The 24,155-nt window shown below is 42.3% G+C and overlaps 1 protein-coding gene across 1 annotated transcript in view; it reads left to right on the forward strand.

Annotated features, from left to right (window-relative positions):
• Positions 1-24,155, forward strand: part of LOC141101162 (cadherin-19-like) — a 296,165-nt gene that overhangs the window by 239,826 nt on the left and 32,184 nt on the right. The window contains exon 10 of the mRNA XM_073590021.1: positions 19,973-20,090. Coding sequence (XP_073446122.1) covers positions 19,973-20,090 — 118 coding nt within the window. The remainder of the gene's footprint in view (positions 1-19,972; positions 20,091-24,155) is intronic.

Genomic DNA, 24,155 nt, shown 5'->3' on the forward strand with positions numbered 1-24,155 from the left:
CAGTATCTTTTATCAAATGTAAAAACGACATTCAACTTTCATCCTGAAATACATTTAAACTGTTGACACAATTTGTCAATTTTTATACATGAGCAAAATTATTTAATTTTGCTTGAGGGTAAATCATTTTTCTGTTTCTAATGTTAGTTTTAGCAAGACTCTGTATAATGCCTATCAAACTGACTCTGAATGTCAAAAGCATGGAAACTATTCAATCAGCATTTAAATGAAGCTGTCGTGAACAAAATAATTAGCTTTTATGGAAGAATGGTATAATAACAGTTTTCTCATTTTTTATTTTCAAACATTTTGACTATCTGATACTTGAAAACATAAATATACAAATTATGTATGTAATGTGGGACACAATTTTGAGGCCACATTTAAAATCTGAAATTTTTGGCTTTCTTCAAACATGTAAAAAACACACAATTTTATAGCATTTTAGAGCCAAAAACAAGAAAAAGTTGTAAAATAAATATTCCACAATTTTGCACAACTTACAGATTGGTATTTGAAATCTTACAATAAGAAGGTTCTTTATTTTCTTACACTGGATGACAATGCCATTATGGCGATAAAATGCGTAGTGGACAATAAAGAACCTTCTAATGGATTTTGCAGCAAGAGACTTCTTTCCAGCAGTGCAAACAATTTTTAAACATTTTTTTCTGTTTTGGTAATTTCACAATAATGCATTCAAACAAAATAATAATAATACATTTTATTTCTATAGCGCCGACATATTCCGCAGCACTTTACATTTCAGAGGGGACTTGTACAGACGATAGACATTACAGCATAACAATAATCACATAGATCATAACAGATACCAAGAGGAATGAGGGCCCTGCTCGCAAGCTTACAATCTATGAGGGAAAAAGGGGAGACACGAAAGGTGGGTGGTAACAATTGCCCTGATTGTTTGGACCAGCCATAATGCTAAGTGTGTAACAGTATGGACACAGAGGGCTAATAGATGCATAAAGCATGTGGGAACATGATACGGGGAACCTGGTTATGGTAAAACTTTTGACTGTGCCACACAGGGATAGTTAGGTTAATGTGTTGAGGCGGTAGGCCAGTCTGAATAAATGAGTTTTCAGGGCACGCTTAAAATTGTAGGGATTGGGGACTACTCGTATTGACCTGGGAAGTTCATTCCAAAGAATTGGCGCAGTATGTTATTATTATTATTATTATTTATTGTTATAGCACCATTTATTCCATGGCGCTTTACATGTAAGGAGGGGTATACATAGTAAAAACAAGTACAATAATGTTAAACAATACAAGTCATAACTGGTACAGGAGGAGAGAGGACCCTGCCCGCAAAGGCTCACAATCTACAAGGGATGGGTGAGAATACAGTAGGCGAGGGTAGATCAGCGGTTTGGTCGATCGGTGGTTACTGCAGGTTATAGGCTTGTCGGAAGAGGTGGGTCTTCAGGCTCTTTTTGAAGGTTTTGATAGTAGGTGAGAGTCTGATATGTTGTGGTAGAGAGTTCCAGAGTAGAGGTGATGCGCGAGAGAAATCTTGAATGCGATTGTGGGAAGAGGAGATAAGAAGGGAGTAGAGAAGGAGAGCTTGTGAGGATCGGAGGTTGCGTGCAGGAAAGTACCGGGAGATGAGGTCACAGATGTATGGAGGAGACAGGTTGTGGATGGCTTTGTATGTCATGGTTAGGGTTTTGTACTGGAGTCTCTGGGCAATGGGGAGCCAGTGAAGGGATTGACAGAGGGGAGAAGCTGGGGAATAGCGGGGGGACAGGTGGATTAATCGGGCAGCAGAGTTTAGAATAGATTGGAGGGGTGCAAGAGTGTTCGAGGGGAGGCCACAGAGCAGGAGGTTGCAGTAGTCAAGGCGAGAGATGATGAGGGCATGGACTAGGGTTTTTGCAGATTTTTGGTTGAGGAATGAACGGATTCGTGAAATATTTTTGAGTTGAAGTCGGCAGGAAGTGGAAAGGGCTTGGATATGTGGTTTGAAGGAGAGATCAACGTCAAGGATTACCCCGAGGCAGCGAGCTTGTGGGACTGGGGAGAGTGGGCAGCCATTTACTGTAATGGATAGGTTCATTGGGGGGGTCACGTGATATGGGGGAAAGATGATGAATTCTTTTTTGTCTATGTTAAGTTTCAGAAATCTAGCAGAGAAGAAGGCTGAAATAGTGGACAGACATTGATGGATTCTGGTTAGTAGGGAGGTGCTATCTGGTCCAGAGATGTAGATCTGTGTGTCATCAGCATAGAGATGATACTGAAAGCCATGAGATTCTATGAGCTGTCCCAGACCAAAGGTGTAAATGGAGAAGAGGAGGGGTCCTAGGACTGACCCTTGTGGGACTCCGACAGATAGGGGGCGAGGTGAGGAGGTGGTGTGTGAGTGGGAGATGCTGAATGTCCGGTCTGTTAGGTATGATGAGATCCAAGATAGGGCCAAGTCTGTGATGCCAAGGGATTAGAGGGTCTGTAATAATAGGGAATGGTCCACTGTGTCAAAGGCAGCCGACAGGTCCAGGAGGAGGAGGACAGAGTATTGTCGCTTGCTCTTGGCGGTTAAGAGGTCATTGGTGACCTTAGTAAGGGCAGTTTCAGTGGAGTGGTGTGACCGGAAGCCAGATTGTAAGCAGTCGAAGAGGGAGCAAGAAGAGAGATGGGAGGACAGTTCAAGGTAGACGTGTTGTTCCAGTAGCTTGGAGGCATAGGGGAGAAGTGATATAGGGCGATAGCTAGATACAGAGGATAGGTCAAGAGAGGGCTTTTTGAGGATAGGTGTGATGGAGGCATGTTTGAAGCTTGAGGGGAAAACACCAGTTGTTAGTGATAGGTTGAAGAGATGGGTTAGGGTTGGGATGAAGACTGTGGTGAGGTTTGGGATGAAGTGGGCTGGGATCAGGTCAAGTGCACAGGTGGTGAGGTGTGATCTTGAGAGTAGAGTGGAGAGTCGATCTTCTGTAATGGTGAAGAAGTTGGTTTTGGAGGTGGAGGACTGGGAAGTTGGGAGGAGGGGCTCTGGGGGTTGTTGACCAAAACTGTCTCTGATGTTATCAATCTTCTGCTTGAAAAATGAGGCAAAGTCTTCAGCTGAGATGAGTGGGGAGGGAGGAGGTGCTGGGGGACGGAGGAGAGAATTGAAGGTGTTGAATAACTGTTTAGGGTTGTGAGACAGGGAGGATATGAGAGATGAGAAGTAGGTTTGTTTAGCTGTGGCGAGTGTGGTCTTGAAAGTAGCATGTGTATAGTCTTGGAGATGGGAGTAGGAGGTCCTGATTATCGAGGATGCTAACCTCAGGTCATCAGCAGAACGGAGGGCACTGGTAGGGTGGTAGACTGAAATAAGGAAGGAGATGTAGGGTGGTGCTGAGCAATGGAGTGCTTTGTGGGTGAGGGCAATAAGTTTGTACTGGATTCTGGAGTGGATGGGTAGCCAGTGTAAGGACTGGCACAAGGTAGAGGCATCGGTGTAACGATTGGTGAGGAATATGATCCTGGCTGCAGCATTCAAGACAGATTGGAGGGGGGAAAGTTTGGTAAGAGGGAGACTGATTAGAAGAGAGTTACAGTAGTCCAGACGAGAATGAATGAGAGAAACAGTAAGAATTTTTGCAGAGTCAAAGGTAAGAAAAGGTCGAATTCTAGAAATGTTTTTGAGATGCAGATAACAAGAGCGAGCCAGTGATTGGATGTGGGGGGTGAATGAAAGCTCAGAGTCAAGTATGACCCCAAGACAGTGGGCATGTTGCTCGGGAGTAATAGTGGAACCACACACGGAAATGGCAGTGTCGGGTATAGGTGCATTAGTTGAGGGAGGAAACACAAGGAGTTCAGTCTTTGACAGGTTCAGTTTCAGATATAGTGAGGACATGATGTTAGACACAGCATTTAGACAATCGCCGGTGTTTTCTAGAAAGGCTGGCGTGATGTCAGGAGAAGAAGCGTATAATTGGGTGTCATCAGCATAGAGATGGTACTGGAAATCAAATCTACTGATTGTTTTACCAATAGGGGCAGTGTAAAAGGAGAAGAGGAGGGGGCCTAGAACCGATCCTTGAGGAACCTCAACAGTAAGGGGAAGATGAGAAGAGGAGGAGCCAGCAAAAGATACAGTAAAGGAGCGGTCAGAGAGATAGGAGGAAAACCAGGAGAGAACGGTGTCCTTGATGCCGATGGAGCTGAGCATAGTGAGGCGGAGCTGATGATCCACCATGTCGAATGCTGCAGAGAGATCCAAAAGAATTAGCATGGAGTAGTGACCGTTAGATTTAGCTGTTAGTAGATCATTAGAGACTTTAGTGAGGGCAGTTTCAGTAGATTGTAGAGAGCGGAAACCGGATTGGCAAGGGTCGAGAAGAGAGTTATCAGAGAGCTAGCGGATCAGACGGGAGTGGACCAGGTGTTCCAGGAGTTTTGAGATGAAGGGAAGATTAGAGACAGGTCTATAGTTAGCCGCACAGTTTTGGTCGAGGGATGGTTTTCTAAGTAGTGGATGTATGACGACATGCTTAAATAAGGAGGGAAAGATACCAGAAGAGAGAGAGAGGTTAAATATTTTAGTTAGGTGAGGGGTGACAGCAGGGGAAAGGAACTGGAGCAGATGTGACGGAAATGAGTCACTGGTGCAAGTGGTTGGGCGAGAAGATGCAAGGAGCCTGCTTACGTCTTCTTCTGTGACTGGTTCAAACTAAGAGAGTGAGCTAGATGCAATGGAGGAGGGAGGACAGTGCATGGTATGAGATGATTGGGAGATAATTTCCTGTCGGATATGATCAATTTTTTCTTAGAAGTAATTGGCCAGATCGTCAGCTCGAAGCTCTGTGGTTGGGGCCTGCACTCTTGGGTTGAGCAGGGAATGAAAAGTGTCAAAGAGACGTTTCGGGTTATTGGACAGTGAGGTGATGAGGGTGTTGAAATAGGTTTGTTTGGAGAGGTGAAGGGCAGTGTTGTATGTTCTAAGCATGAACTTATAATGGAGAATTATTTGAGAATTGCAAATTGATTCGCAGAACATAGAACTGTCATCTGTATAGAGTGATACAAGGCCAACTAATGAGAAGGAGCCTGGAATGTCGTGAGTAGGAAATGATTCCTAGAGCCACGATCCAGGTGCCATGGAATACTGTTATGTCCAATGGACCATGGTTCTGCAAATTCAATTATAATCTATCTATTAATGTTCAGCAAGTGCTTCAGAGTTACCCATTGGTGTTCAATTGGATTCAGATGAGGAGATTTTAATTGGTCACTGAATCACTTTCATCCTGTTCTCCTTCAGAAATACAACAGACGTGTGTTTTAGATCACTGCCATGTTGGAAAAATTCTTTCTCCCAAGGAAATGGAGTAAGGGTATGTGCACATGCTGTGGATTCTGCTGCGGATGATCCGCGTGGATTTAGCAAAATCCGCAGGTCAAAAGACCTGCGGTTTATCTGTGGATTGGCCTGCGGTTTTGCCCTGCGGTTTATCACCTCTACAATGGAGGAGATGGTAAACCGCAGCGGAATCCGCAGAAAGAATTAACATGTCAATTCTTTCTGTGGATTAGAAACTGCAGCTAATCCGAGTGGAAATATCGGCACCGTCTGTACTGCGGTTTCCATTTCTCATAGGATATTATGGTACTGTAGGGCCAAAACTGCTGTGGATCCACAGCAGAATCTGCAGCGTGTGCACACACCCTAATTGTTGCATCTTCTCCTTCTCTATAAAGCCGAAAATTTGTGAATTCATGATGCAAATAGAAAAATTAATTTATCAAAATACATGGCGCCTACTGTGGAACATTGATAGCAGAGTCCTTATGAGTGCTTCTGGTGTCAGGGAACTACATTTCACTGATTGTATGATGAATTCACAGATGTAGTGTTCTATGTTGAAAGACAAGATGTTTCTATCACCATGTGGGTTATAGTCATATTTTAATCAAATAATTTAAGCAAAACTGAAGACTTTTTAAGGAAAATTATATTTTTAATCTTACTTCTATGTTATGGGATTAAAAAATGCTCTATGAAACTCAGTCTTGTCAAAATTTTGAGAAATGATTCTGTGCACAGAGAGATATTAATTAAAATTTTACTCATTATGCTGAGCATTGTATATATACTAATTCAAGGCAAAATAATTAACCCAAAACAAAAATGTTCCTCCACCACTTGGGCTGTGTTCACACGTAGTGATTTTGATTGGTTTTTCAACTATAGCATTGCTTTCAACAAATACAAATGCATTCACTGGGAAATGTCATTGTAACATTTATCAACCCTAGCTGGCCATGTGGTGTGTGACACATCCTCAGACACATCCTGTTTCATTTATGAAGGAGGGACTCTTAAAGTCACAAAGCCTATGGCTTGGCTGCCAAAAATTATGACGCACCCCAATACCCCTTTCACGAGAAGTACAGGAGGACCTTCTGAAAAAATTCCCATTATAAGAAAGTGGGTCTCCCACAGTGTTTGCCTATGCATTGAATGCAAGGCCTGCCTTGCCCCAAAAGTTACATGCACCCCAATAACCCTTGGAACAAACGTCCTGTATGGCTACATGAAACTAAAGTTCACATTATTTTTCATTTGGTACTGATACACTCTTAGCCTAGAATAATCGAATTCACCGCACACTCAAATGGATTTCATGCAAGAAAGTGTCCATTTTATTATAAACAAAATATTGGAGACAAACAAGAATATATAGTGAAGCAATATAAATAGACGTTTCGGCTCTGCCAGAGCCTATTTCACTTTGAGCCGAAATGTCTATTTATATCGCTTCACTATATATTCTTGTTTGGCTCCCATATTTTGTTTATAATAAAATGGACACTTTCTTGCATGAAATCCATTTGAGTGTGCGGTGAATTAGATTATAATAGAATTGGGACCGATTGGTCCATTGCACCTGCACCTCGCCTTTAGACAAGAGTGCATGCTAAAATTCTACTTGACACTGTTAGCCTATGCATTGAATGCAAGGCATGCCCTGCCACAAAGTCACATGCACCCCAATAAGCCTTTGAAACCATGTTGAAACCATGTACTGGATGGCCACAGGAACCAAGTTCACATTATTCATTTGGTACTCCCATACTGTTTGCTTATGCATTAAATGCAAGGTCTGCCCTGCACCAAATTCACAAGCACCCCAATAAGCTTTTGAACACATGTACTTATGGCAACAGGAATACCAAGTTCACATTATTCATTTGGTACTTCAATACTGTTTGCTTATGTATTGAATACAAGGCCTGGCCTGCACCAAAGTTACATGCACCCCAATAAGCTTTTGAACTCACAAACTGGATGTCCACAGAAAAACCAAGTTCACATTATTTATTTGGTACTCCTATACTGTTTGCTTATGCATTGAATGCAAGGCCTGCCCTGCACAAAATTCACACGCACCCCAATAAGCCTCTGAACACACGCAGTGGATGGCCACAGGAAAACCAAGTTCACATAGTTCATTTGAGAATGCCATACTCTTAAGGTACTGTCACACTTAGCGATGTACCAGCGATCCCGACCAGCGATATGACGCGTTCAGGATCGCTGGTACATCGCTAAGTGGTCGCTAGTGAGCTGCCACACAGGCAGATCTCACCAGCGACATCGCTGGGGACGGGGGTCGCTACTTTCCTGTCACACTAGGCGATCCTGCGTCCTCCCGCCCGGCTCCACGCTCGTCGCTCGTCTCTCCACAGGAAGCGCCACAGGAAGCTGACGACGATAAACAGTCCTGAACGTTCTCACGCGATCAGCGATAACCAGCAGGGGAGCGGGTCATAGGTAAGTATCAGACACAGCGATATCGCTAGCAATATCGCTATAACGTCACAAGTTATAGCGATATTGCTAGCGATATCGCTTAGTGTGACAGTACCTTTAGCCAATGCATTGAATGCAAGGTCTGCCCTGCCAAAAAGTCACATGCAACCTAATAAGCCTTTGAAGCCACGTACTGGACGGCCACAGGAAAGCCAAGTTCACATTATACATTTAGTCCTGCCATACCATTTGCTTATGTATTGAATGCAAGGCCTGCCCTCCACCAAAGTTCCATGCACCCCAATAAGCCTTTGAAGCCACGTACTGGATGGCCACATGCAACCATAGCTCCAGTATACACTTGGTACTCCCATACTGTTTGCTTATGCATTTAATGCAAGGCCTGCCCTTCACCAAATTCACACGCACCCCAATAAGCCTTTGAACCTACATACAGGATGGCCACAGGAAAACCAAGTTCACATTATTCATTTGGTACTGCCAAACTGTTAGCCTATGCATTGAATGCAAGGATTGTCTTGCCACAAAGTCACATGCACCCCAATAATCCTTTGAACCCACATACTGGATGGCCACAAGAAAACCAAGTTCACTTTTTTCATTTGGTATTGCCATACTTTTAGCCTATGAATTGCATGCAATGCCTGCCCTGCACCAAAGTTCCCAATAAGCCTTTGAAGCCACGTAAAGGATGGCCATATGCAACCATAATTCCAGTATTTACTTGGTAGCCCCATACTGTTTGCTTATGCATTGAATGCAAGGCCTGGCCTGTACCAAATTCACAAGCACCCCAATAAGCCTTTGAACCCACGTACTGGATGGCCATAGAAAATCCAAGTTCACTTTTCTAATTTGGTACTGCCATACTATTACCCTATGTATTGCGTGGAAGGCCTGCCCTGCACAAAAGTAACAAGCACCCCAATAACCCTTTCAGCAGATGTACTTGAAGACCTCATGACAAAAATATTCCCATTAGAAGAAAATGTGCCTTCCATACAGTTTGACTATGCAGTGAATTGCAGTGTTAGGGCTCATTCCCACTTGCGATGAAATCGGATGAATTCAATCCGATCAAAAATCGGATTGAATTCGGACCAATGTTAATCTATGATTGTGTGCTTATCTGCATTTTTTTTTCAGGTTGGATCGGATCACGATCGGGCTGGAAAAAAATCGCAGCATGCTGCGATTGTAATCAGAAAACAGATTGCATCCCGCAATAGAAGTCAATGGGTGTGATAAAAAAATCGTGCAGCACTCGCACCATGAGAGTGCTGTGCTATTTTTACGCACTGGTGTCCTTTGAAAAGCCGGCAAATCATATGCAGCTACTGTAAAATCACACTGAAAGGTTATAATAGCAAAGATAGAATACATACAGTATATACACGTAGAATAGGTGAATATATATATACTGTATGTCAGTGACACACATATACATACAGTATATATCTTTATTTTGCATAGAGATATAGATAGAAGATTAGCCATTAATTAATTTCATCTGTCCCCAGCCACCCCAGAAAAGGTGCATTTTCCCACGCTGCAGAGTTCACCGTGGAGCAGGCTGTGAGGCAACGCAGCATCAGTGACATCAACGCTAGTCACTGAAGCAAGTGCAGGCAGCTTTTCATTCATTCACCAGTGGTTTACAGCCGGAGCCGTCACATTAGCACTGCTCCCTGTTGTAAACTGTATATCCCCTAGATATGGATTACAGCATGGGACTGAATGCCGGACAGGTATGGTATATTGTTGTTGTTTTTTCTTTTTTACAGGAGATTGAGGACGTCACATGGATTAGGAGATGGGAAAACTATTTATTTTTTAATTTCATTAAAATACTTTTTTACTGGCTGTGACTTTGTTTATTTTACCCTTTACAAACTATAGGATTAGTAATGGATAGGAGTCTTATTGACATCTCTCCATTACTAAGCCAGGCTTAAAGTCATCTTGCAATACAAACGTGACATTAACCGCTTATTACCCCATATGTCATTGCTAAAGGCAGTGGGAAGAGAGAGGTTAAGAGCCGGAATCGGCGCATCTTAGAGATGCGCCATTTCTGGGGCAGCTGTGAGCTGGTGTTTGTAGCCAGGAGTGACAATAACCATGTTCCCTTTCTATGCTAAGAATATCAGCCTGCAGCTGTCTGCATAGCCTATTCTGGCTAGTAATTATAGGGGGACCCCACATCATTTTTTTGGGGGTGTCCCCTTATTTTAGTAGCCAGTAAAGGCTAAATAAACAGCTACGGGCTGATATTCATAGACTAGGAAGATCCATGGATATTAACCCCTTCCTAGCTGATAAACTTTGGCCCTCAGTCGGTGGCTTTCCCTCTCAGGTGCAGAAAATACAGTATATATTCTATGTGTATATATCTATTCTATCTATTCTATTGTAACCTGTCACCCTGAAATTATACTGTACACGACAGATCATGTGTTGGCATTTAATCTATCTATCTAGCTATTATCTATCTATCTATCTTTCTTTTGAAGAATATTTCCTTTGTAAAACCTCATATTAAAATCGCATTGCAATTTGATTGCAATCGCACTGCATTTCGATGTAAATCGGATGCAAGTGTGAAAAATCGTAATGTACTCGCATAAAAAACGCATGACACTTGCATGACAATTGCACTGCACTTGTCCGACTCTCTTGCATAAAAATCAGACCGATTTTCACTAGTGTGTCTGCAGCCTTAAGCCTGAAGAACCTGCAGTAGTGAATTGCAGTGCTGAGACCGAAGAACCTGTAGTGGAGAATTGCAGTATTGATGCCAAACAATACCTGGCAGTGGAGAATTGCATTGTTAGAATCAGCTGACCAATCCCTACAGTTCCTATTATAATAAAGTGGGTCTCCCATATTGTATGCCTATGCATTAAATGCAAGTCCTGCCCTGCACCAAAGTTACATGCACCCCAATAACCATTGGAAAAGATGTAGTGGTGTGCCTCCTTAAAACAATGTTTCCATTATTAGGAAGTGTGTCTTTCATAGTGTTTGTCTATGCAGTGAATGCAAGGTTGCCAAAAATTAGGAGGCACTCCAATGCCCCTTGAAGGAGACGTTGAAAAAGCTCTCATAAAAAAATGTTCCCAGTATAAAGGAGCAGGTCTCTTATACTTGGAATGCCCACACTCAGTGTATGGGCTGATAAACATTTCCCCCTGGGGGGGTACATATTTTTTTAAATTTGTTTACGGGCATCATAAACACCCTTGCAAAAAAACAGAATGGCTGTAGCATCATGGAATACATTCACCCCGGTGTTCTAGTGGTGGTGTCTGAAGAGATGTGGAGGATGTCCCCTATGAATATTTTCCCAATTTAAAGGAGCGGGTCTCCTATACTTGGAATGCCCATACACTAAGTGTATGGGCTGACAAACATTTGCCCCTGGGGGGTACATATTTTTTAAAATTTGTCTACGGGCATCATAAACACCCTTGCAAAAAATAGCGTGGCTGTAGCATCACAGAACACATTCACCCTCATTGTGAGCAGAGAGGTTTTCAGAATTCAGAGAATCGGGATGGTGATACTAATTATGGCATCATCGCCGCTCACCATTTTGGTGGAGAACTCAAAGTTTGGTAGGATGGTACATATATCTGACATCCATGTCCATTCCTGAGGTCTTATGTGGGAAGTCTAACCTGAATAATGACAGCCTTGTTGATGCTGGTACTCAGCAACTGCTCTCTTCTGCTCACAAATCCTTTCCAACATATGCAGTGTAGAGTTCTAATGCATGGGACATCACACACCAGTCGATGAGCCAGAAGCTGCAAACGCTGCTGAAGCATGGCAAGGGCAGTTGAAGCTGTAGCTGACTTTCTAAAATGGGCACACAGGCGACGTACTTTCACAAGCAGATCCGTCAGCTTCGGGTAGCTTTTGAGAAACCATTGAACAGCGAGGTTAAGTACATGGGCCAGGCATGGTACGTGTGTGAGCTGTCCTCGCCTCAGAGACATGACCAGGTTCCTGCCATTATCACACATGACCATGCCTGGCTGTAGGTTCAGTGGTGTCAGCCAGAAATCTGACTGCTCTTTCAGAGCTGTCCACAACTCTTCAGCATTGTGCTATTTGTCACCTAAGCATATTAGCTTCAGCACAGCCTGTTGCTGCTTGGCTGAGGCAGTACTGGAGTCCTTCCATTTCAGAGATGGAGTGTCATGATCCATGCTGGATTATGACAGGTTTTGAATAAGTAACCTTTTTTTTCCTTTGAGCTGGTTGCTTGGAGTTGGTTTTGCCTTCTGTGGCTATTGGGGTTATTGCACGGTGGTGTCTTTTGTTCTAGTTTGCCCCCGGTGGTGGTTAGTATTATTGCACATGATAATGAAGCAGGTGTGATTCCTTGGGTCCTGCCTATAAAGGTGTAGCAGGTGGTTTCACTCACTGTTGGTGATATTGGTCTTTTCCAACCATCCTTGGTGAAGGAATTAACTTGAGAAGAGTCCCGGGCAGAGTCAGCGAGGAGTTCTTGGAAAGCTTGGAGGAGTGGCAGCTATGGTGTCAGTGTGGAGTTCTTGCAAAGCCTGGTGGAGTGGCAGCTATGGTGTCAGTGTGGAGTTCTTGCAAAGCTTGGTGGAGTGGCAGCTATGGTGAAAGCTGCACTCAGATGCTGGACTCTGTTGCTGGAAGAGAGCTGCACTCAAATGCTGGACTCTGTTGCTGGAAAGCTGCACTCAGATGCTGGACTCTGTTGCTGGAAAGCTGCATTCAGATGCGGGACTCTGTTGCTGGAAAGCTGCACTCCGGTGTTGGATTCGGTTGGAGGAAAATATGCACTCAGGTGTCAGACTCTGCTGCTTGGAGCATTAGCAACAGAGCAAAGTTAAGTGGTGTTTCCCTGTTTGTCACTTTCCTCAATGTGTGTTTTAGTGCAGTGGTGGGATTAGTTTCTGCACCATCCACTTCACTAGTAAGGGACTGGTTAAGGGTGAGCTAGGGATTTTCGGTATCCTGATCGGCGCCCGGTGTGGAACTGGCCTAGGGATCGTTAGGAGTGGAGAGACACTGACTCAGGGGAGTGCCGGAGGTCTCCATGTCCCCGTTCCCTATCGCAGGGCCACCATTGTAACTGTTTCCCCTTCTCCCTGTCTTGTTGTTTTAGTTACCGGCCTGCGGGTCATGTCACACAGGACAGTTACACATGCCGTGTCTTGTTGTTTTAGCTACTGACCTGCGGGTCGTGTCACACAGGACAGGTCCACGTGACATGAAGGCTGAAGGGGAGGCGGAAGAGGAGGAGGTGCAGGAGCTGTACACAGTGGGGGCAACCCTGATTGACATAGGGCCCGCAATCCTCGGCATCGGATGTGTTCCATCCCAAGGTCCGACTGGGTCCCGGCTTCCACTATGTTAACCCAGTGTGTCATCATCAAGATGTAGCATCCCTGCCCACAAGCACTTGTCCACGTGTCCATGTTAGGTGGACTTTCCCAGTAACAGCATTGCTGCTGGCACGGGTAATGTTGTGGTACACATGCTTGTGTAGTGCAGGGATAGCACACCGGGAGAAATGGTGGCAGCTGGAGACCAAGTACCTTGGGACAGCCACCGCCATCAGGTTGCGGAAAGCTTCCGCCTCCTTGAGCCTAAAAGGCAACATGTGCGAGAAATGTGTGAATTTAGTACTGTGGCCTGTGGAGCGTTGGCTGCATATTTCCATTTGCATTCCAATGACTGGGGTATGGACAATTGAAGGCTGTGCTGTGACAGGGATGTGGACATGCTTGCTGATGGTGCTAGTAGAGTGTGGAAAATGACAGGTGCATGGCTCGAGGGAACTTTGCATGCACCGTGGACAGGGGATTGGCTTGCACACACAACAGTGAAAGAAGCAATGGTGACACCCGCAGACTGTTATTGGAGCCTGAGGTTCGGCCCACAAAGTCGGGTGATTTGATGCCATATGCCTAATCTTGCTGATGGTGGTCAGGCATGGCAGGTGATGCAAATGGCCTGTTTGGGGTTATTGGCAGAGTCTTTAAAAAAACAACCTCACTCGGGAAGATCTAACAGTTGGACTGGCATCTTTCGTCAAGTTGGTGTTACGGGGAACGGTTTCCTGCCTTCTGTCTGCGGCCAACACACTGCTTCTTCCTGCCTGTTGGGGTGCCACGCCTCCCTCCCCCTGTGTGCTGCTGTTCTCGCTCTGCATGTCCTCCTGCCAGGTTGGGTCAGATACTATACAGCATCATCCATCACCTTCTCTTCCACTTCCGCACCCTGGTCCTCCTCCTGAGTTTCCGGCAATTGTGTCTTATCATCGTCCACCTCTTGTGACACGTTTTCACCATCACCTTCATGGGACCATGGCTGCTCAAATATTTAGGCATTGCTACATGCAATTTCATCTTGCCCTGCTTCAAGTGGACCCGGCGATAGGCCCGAATCTATAAATGGAAAAGTGAACAGCTCTTTGGAGTGTCCAAGTGTGGGATCAGTTGTCTCCAGGTACTTGGCATGGTGAGAAGAAGAAGGGTCAGGGTTGAGGTATACGCAGTCCAGACTCACTGCTACTCAGACTTGACCGTGTGGAAGACAGGGTGCTGTTGGTGGTGCCAAAGTAATTGGAAGCATTATACACTATCCAACAAACAACCTTTTGACACTGCTCTGACTTAAATAGTGCTGTCCTGCTGCGGTTCCCTAGAAATTGGGGCAGCAAGGTCGAGTGAGCAGATGTGATTGTTTATTGTGACCCAATTTCAGCTTTCCACGGCCTCGGCCTCGGCCTCTGCATGCACCATCACCATCACGTCTGCTTCCCCGTCCCTTGCTACACGCCTTGTCCATTTTAAATGGATTACAAATGGCTGAATTTGGAGCAAACTTATATGTGATCCGTATGCGGGAAAACCACAGTTTAAAATATCTGTAGATAACAATTTTTTTTTTAACTAACTGGTGTCAATAACTAGAGTAAGACACAGCAAAAACAGTTCAATGGAGCCCTGAAATTCCACAATTTGTAGACCACAGATAGATGAGGCGTGTCAAGGCGATACCACACTGTAAAATATTTGGCGTGTATTTATATTTTTTACAGCAAAATAGTGTATAGAACTAGGGCAAAACAAAGCAAAAAAAGGTGAGTGTAGGCCTGAAATGCCACAATTTGTAGCCCACAGATAGAAGAGGCATTTGCCGGAGATCTCACACTGCTCAATATGTGGCCTGTATTTTTGTTCTTTTACAGAAAAACACTGTATAGAATTACTGTAAGACACAGCAAAAAAAGGTGAATGAAGGCCTGAAATACCCAAATTTGTAGCCCAGAGATAGATCAGGTGTCTGATGGAGAGAGCACAGTGTTAAATATGTGGCCTGTGTTTTTTTTGCCACCAAAATTGTGTCAATAAGTAGGCTAAGACACTACAAAAAAATTATTTGGAGGTCTGAAATTGTAAATATTTAGCACAATGATATATGATCCATGTGGTGGACAAAACACAGGGTTAAATATATGAACTGAAGCTAAATATTTTTGGCCAGCTAAATATTTTTTTGGCAGCTAAATATTGTTTTGGCAGCTAAATATTTTTTTGCCAGCTAAATATTTTTTGGGCAGCTATATATTTTTTGGCAGCCAAATGGTGTCAAAAATTTTTATAAGACACTCCAAAAAATGCTACAGTACCACAAAAAATGCCAGAATTTTCTGCAAACTCAGATGTGATGCCTGGGATGGGCAAAGCCGTTTAAAATTGCTGCATTTTCACACTGCACTATTAAAAGGATCTAGCTGTAGTCTGCAGTGTCAACAATCAAATGGAGAAAAAAGGGGCTCTAGATTGCATTGGAATAAAATAATCAGGATTAAGGTGCAAAAAAAATATTCCTAGCCACTGATACCTGGGGCTAGGTATATACAGTGGGGCAAAAAAGTATTTAGTCAGTCAGCAATAGTGCAAGTTCCACCACTTAAAAAGATGAGAGGCGTCTGTAATTTACATCATAGGTAGACCTCAACTATAGGAGACAAACTGAGAAAAAAAAATCCAGAAAATCACATTGTCTGTTTTTTTTTCATTTTATTTGCATATTATGGTGGAAAATAAGTATTTGGTCAGAAACAAAATTTCATCTCAATACTTTGTGATATATCCTTTGTTGGCAATGACAGAGGTCAAACGTTTTCTGTAAGTCTTCACAAGGTTGCCACACACTGTTGTTGGTATGTTGGCCCATTCCTCCATGCAGATCTCCTCTAGAGCAGTGATGTTTTTGGCTTTTCGCTTGGCAACACGGACTTTCAACTCCCTCCAAAGGTTTTCTATAGGGTTGAGATCTGGAGACTGGCTAGGCCACTCCAGGACCTTGAAATGCTTCTTACGAAGCCACTCCTTCGTTGCCCTGGCGGTGTGCTTTGGATCATTGTCATGTTGAAAGACCCAGCCACGTTTCATCTTCAATGCCCTTGCTGATGGAAGGAGGTTTTCACTCAAAATCTCACGATACATGGCCCCATTCATTCTTTCATGTACCCGGATCAGTCGTCCTGGCCCCTTTGCAGAGAAACAGCCCCAAAGCATGATGTTTCCACCACCATGCTTTACAGTAGGTATGGTGTTTGATGGATGCAACTCAGTATTCTTTTTCCTCCAAACACGACAAGTTGTGTTTCTACCAAACAGTTCCAGTTTGGTTTCATCAGACCATAGGACATTCTCCCAAAACTCCTCTGGATCATCCAAAAGCTCTCTAGCAAACTTCAGACGGGCCCGGACATGTACAGGCTTAAGCAGTGGGACACGTCTGGCACTGCAGGATCTGAGTACATGGTGGCGTAGTGTGTTACTTATGGTAGGCCTTGTTACATTGGTCCCAGCTCTCTGCAGTTCATTCACTAGGTCCCCCCACGTGGTTCTGGGATTTTTGCTCACCGTTCTTGTGATCATTCTGACCCCACGGGGTGGGATTTTGCGTGGAACACCAGATCGAGTGAGATTATCAGTGGTCTTGTATGTCTTCCATTTTCTAATTATTGCTCCCACAGTTGATTTCTTCACTCCAAGCTGGTTGGCTATTGCAGATTCAGTCTTCCCAGCCTGGTGCAGGGCTACAATTTTGTTTCTGGTGTCCTTTTACAGCTCTTTGGTCTTCACCATAGTGGAGTTTGGAGTCAGACTGTTTGAGGGTGTGCACAGGTGTCTTTTTATACTGATAACAAGTTTAAACAGGTGCCATTACTACAGGTAATGAGTGGAGGAAAGAGGAGACTCTTAAAGAAGAAGTTACAGGTCTGTGAGAGCCAGAAATCTTGATTGCTTGTTTCTGACCAAATACTTATTTTCCACCATAATATGCAAATAAAATGAAAAAAAAACAGACAATGTGATTTTCTGGATTTTTTTTTCTCAGTTTGTCTCCCATAGTTGAGGTCTACCTATGATGTAAATTACAGATGCCTCTCATCTTTTTAAGTGGTGGAACTTGCACTATTGCTGACTGACTAAATACTTTTTTGCCCCACTGTATGCAATAGGCAGCAGCAGCGGCAGACAGTAATGGACCCTTTTGAGGTATGCAATGATATCTAGATACCCACATACAGTGCCTGCATGCCTTACACTGGTATATATAGAGCCACATACACTCCCCTGCCTACCAAGCACTGCAATCTAGATACCCCATATTTAGTCCTTAGAAGGACTGTTGGTTTAGCTGTATTTGTGGATTCTGTGATGGTAGACCCACACTGACTAATAAATCCCCAAATCTGACCCTATCTCAGCAGCAGATCTCCCTACACTGTCTGAATCCGGAGCTGAATGCACAAAGCATGGAGACGCCAGGTCTCTTACAGATCTGATGATGCTGTGCGGCCAGTCAATCACTCGGTGCTCGCCGGGTACCGCGAGTATAGTGATACTCAGGCAAGTAACGAGCATTACTGAGTATGCTCGCTCATCATTAGTAAATATCCATGCTTAAGAAAATTGACTTTGTAAATTGGAATTATAGTAATAGAAATGCTTGGCAAAGGAAACCCATGGCGCAGGAGCTGCAAGAAGGAGCTTGCTAGTGCTTCAATGTGGGCACTGATTTAATTAGGAACAGGTGTGCTGAGAATCTTTCCCCCTGGATTTGTACTGACTACATTAGACGATGTACATCCATGCATGCATGCTTTTGTAGCAGGTGCCACTTTTTAGTCATTTGCCTACTTATAGCATTTCCTATTTTGTCATTTTTGCTAAGGGGATTGATTTTTTTTAAAAAGAAAAAGACATTTAACTGTGCATGTCAGTTTGTACGCACCGGTTTTACTATTTTAATTTGACTACCATGCACACCTCATCTATATTGCGGCCAGCTGTCACATTTTTGGTTTATATCTGCCAACCTAGCATTTCTTGTTACTTCCATTCTGACAAGGGTTGAATAACTGGGGTTGAAAAGATTGTCAAAAAGCTATTACATTGTTATAAGAAATGTATGGTAAAAGAAAAACTGGCAAGGAACAAGGTAATGTAGCAATAAAAAATATATATATTCCAAGGGTAAGAATGTGGTAGCCACTAGTAGTAGCAGAAGCACCATCTCTTCCACTGGCTCACACTATCCAGTCAATAAAACTATCTGCAAGTGTACTAAGAAGTATTAATGTTTTGATGCTACTTTGAAGGCTAAGGGTGGTCGCACCAAATATTGATTTGATTTAGATTTTTCTTTTCTTCAATTACTTAGCTTTTTGCTAATTGTTAAAAATATATGATTAACTTTTCTATTTTTAGCCATATTTATTGTAAACCCGAGATTGGAATACATCTTCATGTGCAGTTTATTTGAGTCATAGTTTGAGTCACAAAAAGTCCAGTAGATGTGATTGCTTTGTTTCTCATATCTATTCATTTTTACCCTTACATCATAAAGTAAAGAATTAACCTGATGTAACTCCTTCTATGGATGTGGTTTACAAAGTAATTCAAAAGTTGTGCAACTAAACTACACTCCTCTAAACTGAAATTGCAACCCCAAGAAGGAAAAGTCATGGCATTATGCTATTAATAACATGTTAATGATATGAAAACTATAAAATAAAAACTAAAATTTGAAAATATCTTGATTTATTCAGTATCTACTATGAGTGTCATGCACAGAAATATAAGGACTTGACATGTTATCAATGAGGTTAGTAATGGTTATCTTAGGAATGTTCTACCAAATTGAATGCGCTTGGAAATGGAAAAAATCAAGATCCATTGCTGACACCTCCCTTTGCAATTGCTGATGATGTCCCAGATTTGCGTAGTGAGAGACACCATAATCCCAGGAGAAAAACTGGTCTTACATTGCAGACTTGTCTCCAATCGAGCACATATGGGGCATCACTTGTCAGCAATTGCAAAGAGAGCTGCCAACAGCAGATCTTGATGATTGGCATGCATAAGTGTATTCAGCATGGCAGTACATTCATCAAATAAGTGCATATGAGTACAGAATTTAATATCATACTGCTCATGCAGAGTCATTAACACCCAATCAGATCACAGCTATCATTTTTTTTGTAGCAGTCATAAAATGAAAACTACACTATGATTGGTTGGTTGCTTTTGGCAACAGATACGGTAGTTTTCTTTTGAAACAGTTTTGAAAAGTCTGCATCAATGTCTTTGTGTGCAAACATTTGCTCAGCAGCCTATGAAGTTTCTTTACTATTTTAAATGCTGTCATAAATATAAAAAGAGTATAAAAAAAACCCAAAAATCCGGGTGATGGAATTTACAGAATGTTGAACAACCTATATTTGTGGTAAGAATAAGAATTATCCATTTAGTTTCCCATCATGCATGTTTTCTAATTGAAAAGAAAATTGCACATGTTCCCGATCAATTTGCTAAGCACGCAAATGATTTTAGGCATTAGTTTGCAAACACTTTGCTATATATGTCAATCTAATCATTCAAATCATTTTTTTTTCAGACATTCAAAATTATTTTTACACATTTTACATTGTCCAAAAGTAATGTATAATTGCAGCATTCGTGCTACTTTACCTGCTAAATCCATATTTTCGATTAGCTTTTTTTAATTACTTCTTTGAATGTGTTATGGTTTCAGCTCTTCCCTAATTACAAGCATTGTGTTCTGTTTATTCAGTTCAATACAAATGGTACTAACGTATTTTTATTTCAGCCGGTGCACACTGTAACGGCAGTAGACATGGATGAACATAACCTCAGCTACCCATTTTCTTTTACTCAACTTCCAGAGAAATCAACCTATGCAAATTTTACTATCACAGACAACAGAGGTAATGTCCCTTATTACTTCATATATAACTGTGTATACATACAAATATGTTATGCAGATGAGGAAATTAATTGTTCAAAGGTTCACATCATGTAAAGGATATTACCTGTGATGTTAGGCTCAGATCAAAGTCAGATGCCTAAATATCACAGTCCGAGTACAGAGCATGAAGCAACGACTGAACGTAGGTCCCTGACCTCAGTTTGGCAACCTCATATCTGCCTATGTGGCTGCTAAGTTCAAGTGGAAAGACCTGTGGCTGATCCATGCATCATGGTGAATATTGAGGTTTTGATATACAATGAAAGAAAAAAATGATTTGATCTCTTGCTGATTTTGTAAGTTTGCCCACTGACAAAGACATGAACAGTCTGTAATTTTAAGGGTAGGTTAATTTTAACATTGAGAGATAGAATATCAAAGATAAAATCCAGAAAACTCACATTGTGTAAATTATATAAACTTATTTGCATTTTGCAGTGAGAAATAAGTATTTGATCCCCCACCAACCATTAAGATTTCTGGCTCCTACAGACCAGTTAGACACTCCTAATCAACTCGTTACCTGCATTAAAGACATCTGTCTTACAAAATCACCTTTTTGAAAGACTCCTGTCCACAGACTGAATTAAGCAGTCTGACTCTAACCTCTACAACATGGGCAAGACCAAAGATCTTTCTAAAGATGTCAGGGACAAGATCATAAACCTGCACAAAGCCGGAATGGGCTACAAAACCATATGTAAGGTGCTGGATGAGAAGGAAACAACTGTTTGTACAATAGTAAGAAAATAGAAGAAATACTAAATGACTGTCAATCAACATTGATCTGGGGAACCATGCAAAATCTCACCTTGTTGGCTATTCTTGATCATGATGAAGGTGAGAGATCAGCCTAAAACTACATGGAGGAGAACTTGTTAATGATATCAAGGCAGCTGGGACCAGAGTCACCAAAAAAAAATCATTGGAAACACATTATGCCATAAAGGATTAAAATTCTGCAGTGCCCACAAAGTCCCCCTGCTCAAGAAAGCACATGTGCAGGCCCTTCTGAAGTTTTCCAATGAACACCTGGATGATTCGGTGAGTGATTGGGAGAAGGTGCAGTGGAAAGATGAGAAAAAAATTGATCTATTTGCCATTAACTCAACTAGCTGTGTTTGGAGGAAGAGAAATGCTGCCTATGATTCAAAGAACACTGTCCCCGCTGTCAAGCATGGAGGTGGAAACATTATGCTTTGGGATTGTTTCTCTGCTAAAGGCACAGGAATACTTCACTGCATCAATGGGAGAATGGATGGATGTTGTGAGTTCACTTCCCCTTCACCGTCGATGTCTGATGAACTCCCTCTTCTGGTGAAGGAAGGTAGTGATGCTGATTACCAAACACCTGATCTGGTAGATGATGACTGGGTGACAGGAACTTCTGACTGGATATAAGGCATCCGACGCCCTTCTGAGTCACTGGTAATTTCTCTGCTGGATTCTTGGAGACCAGTCTGATTCCTGCTTCCCAAAGATAAGTTTTTGCTCTTCTATTGAACTTATTAGTTTTGTTTTGTTTACCTTGTTTTTTGGAGTTCAGCCATCCCCGGTCGGGGGTGTGCTGAGTTCCATTTTTGTCTCTGATCAGTTTGTCTCTTTGCTCTGTCTTCAGAATTTACCTGAGTGCTGATATAGTCTTTTTGAAGTCCTAGCAACTTCAGCTTTTCTATCCTGTCCTTTTTAGTTAGCTTGGGCCCCATCGTTTGCTCAACCTATCTTTCTATCTGTGTTAGTGTTTTCATCTTGCTTCACCGTCATTATTTGTTGGGGGCTGCCTATTGCTTTGGAGTCTGCTCTGGGGCAGATTAGATTTCCCCTTTCTTTCTTTAGGCCTATTTAGTTCTCCGGCTGTGATCGAGGGGTCTAGGGCATCGTAGGAACCCCCCACGGCTACTGTTAGTTGTTGTGGATAGGATCAGGGGTCTGCAATCCGATAGCTACCAACCTCTCCGGTTTTCTGGACTTAGCTTGTATTTTTGTTTTTTCCTTCTTCGGTGACTCATTCATAACAGATGGAGCCATGTACTGTAAAATCCTGAGTGACAACCTCCTTCCCTCAGCCAGGACATTAAAAATGGGTCATGGCTAGGTCTTCCAGCAAGATAATGACCCAAAACATACAGCCAAGGCAACAAAAGTGTGACTCAAAAATAAGCACATTAAAGTCATGGATTGGCATAGCCAATCTCCAGACCTTATTCCCATAGAAAACTTAAGAAGGGAGTTGAAGCTCCGAGTTGCCAAGTGAAAAACTCAAAATCTTAATGATTTAAAGATGATCTGCAATCATCAAATACAAAAAAACTACAAAAAACATCAGACTGCTGTGCTTGCCAACAAGGGTTTTGCCACCAAGTATTAAGTCTTGTTTGCTGGAGGGATCAAATACTTAATTATTAATGCAAATGAATTTAGATAATTTATACAATGTGATTTTCTGGATTTTATTTCTTTTGTTCTATCTCTCAGTCTTAAAATTAACCTACTCTTAAAATTATAGACTGTTCATGTCTTTATCAGTTGGCAAACTTACAAAATCAGCAAGGGATCAAACAATTATTTCCTTCACTGTATATGAGTCTGTATTTGGCCATTTAGAGAACTTACTGAACAGGTGATTAATATACAGGGATATGTGAGGGCAGAACCCATTGCATTGACTGAACTAGAATGATAAATTATGAAAATAGATGAGGTTGATTTTGCTCCTTAAAGGGGTTGTCCAGTCTAACACGACAAGTCTGAAGTTACTTTATGTAGACTGCACGCTGTGAGGATTCTCCGGTTTCAGCACCAGGAACAGTGGACACGTGACCACAAGTTTGACAGACAGGATCTGACCACCCTGTTTCTAGAGTGATAAGTGTATTGCTTGAGGCAGGAAACTGCCTGGCCAGGAGTATGCATATCATATGTTTGAAGTCACATGCCGCTTCTCCCGGTAATGACAACAGAGAAAACTCACAGCGTGCAGTGCATGTGCTGTGAGGATATACTAGTTTTGGGTCACATAGAGAGAAATAGAGTGACTGCAGACTTGCAGTTTTGGTTTGGACCGGACAACCCATGTCAGCTTATGATTTCATAGGATTCTGGATTTAACATTGTTACTTGCTGTTATAATCATAATTTGTGATTGGTATTCAGATTAACCATTTAGAGTATAGGTGCAGTTGTGCTCAAAAGTTTACATAACCCAGTAGAATTTTTGTTTTCTTGGCCTTTTTTCAGAGACTATGAATGCTAACACCAAAACTTTTTCTCCACTCATGGTTAGTGGTTGGGTGAAGCCATTTAATGTCAAACTACTGTGCTTTCTCTTTTCAAATTATAACGGCAACCCAAAACATCCAAACAACCCTGATCAAAAGTTCACATACCCTGTTGATTGTGGCCTGATAACATGCACAGAAGTTGACATAAATGGGTTTGAATGGCTACTACAGGTAACATCCTCACCTGTTTGTAATCAGTGTGTGTGCATAAAAGTTGAGTGAGTAGTTGGGATCCAGACAGACTCTTGCATCTTTCATCAAGCCACTGACTTTTCTGGATTGTGAGTCATGGGGAAAGCAAAAGAATTGTCAACGGATATAAGAGAAAAGTAGTTGAGCTGTATAAAACAGGAAATTGTTACAAGAAGATATTCAAGGAATTGATGATGCCAGTCAGCAGCATTCAAACTTTGATTAACAAATCAAATATTTCGGGCTCTGTAAAAACATAACCACAGTCAGGTAGAAAAAAAACAAACATAAAACAGCACAGGGACAAGCCTCAAAACTTCTGTAACAAAGTAATTTGGAAAGATAAGACCAAAATTGAACTTTTTGGCTGCAACTTAAATGTTTGGGGCAAAAAATGTACATTTAGAGAGAGGTCAACAATGCCTATAATTAAAGGAACACCATTCCTACTCTAAAGCAAGGAAGTGGAATGCTGATGTTTTGGGGATGTGTGAGCTACAAAGGCACAGGAAACTTGGTCAAAGTTGAATGAAAGATGAATGCAGCATGTT

Source organism: Dendrobates tinctorius, unplaced genomic scaffold (genome assembly GCF_039654945.1).
Source record: "Dendrobates tinctorius isolate UK_male_01 unplaced genomic scaffold, ASM3965494v1 ptg000115l, whole genome shotgun sequence".
Taxonomy (NCBI): Eukaryota; Metazoa; Chordata; class Amphibia; order Anura; family Dendrobatidae; genus Dendrobates; species Dendrobates tinctorius.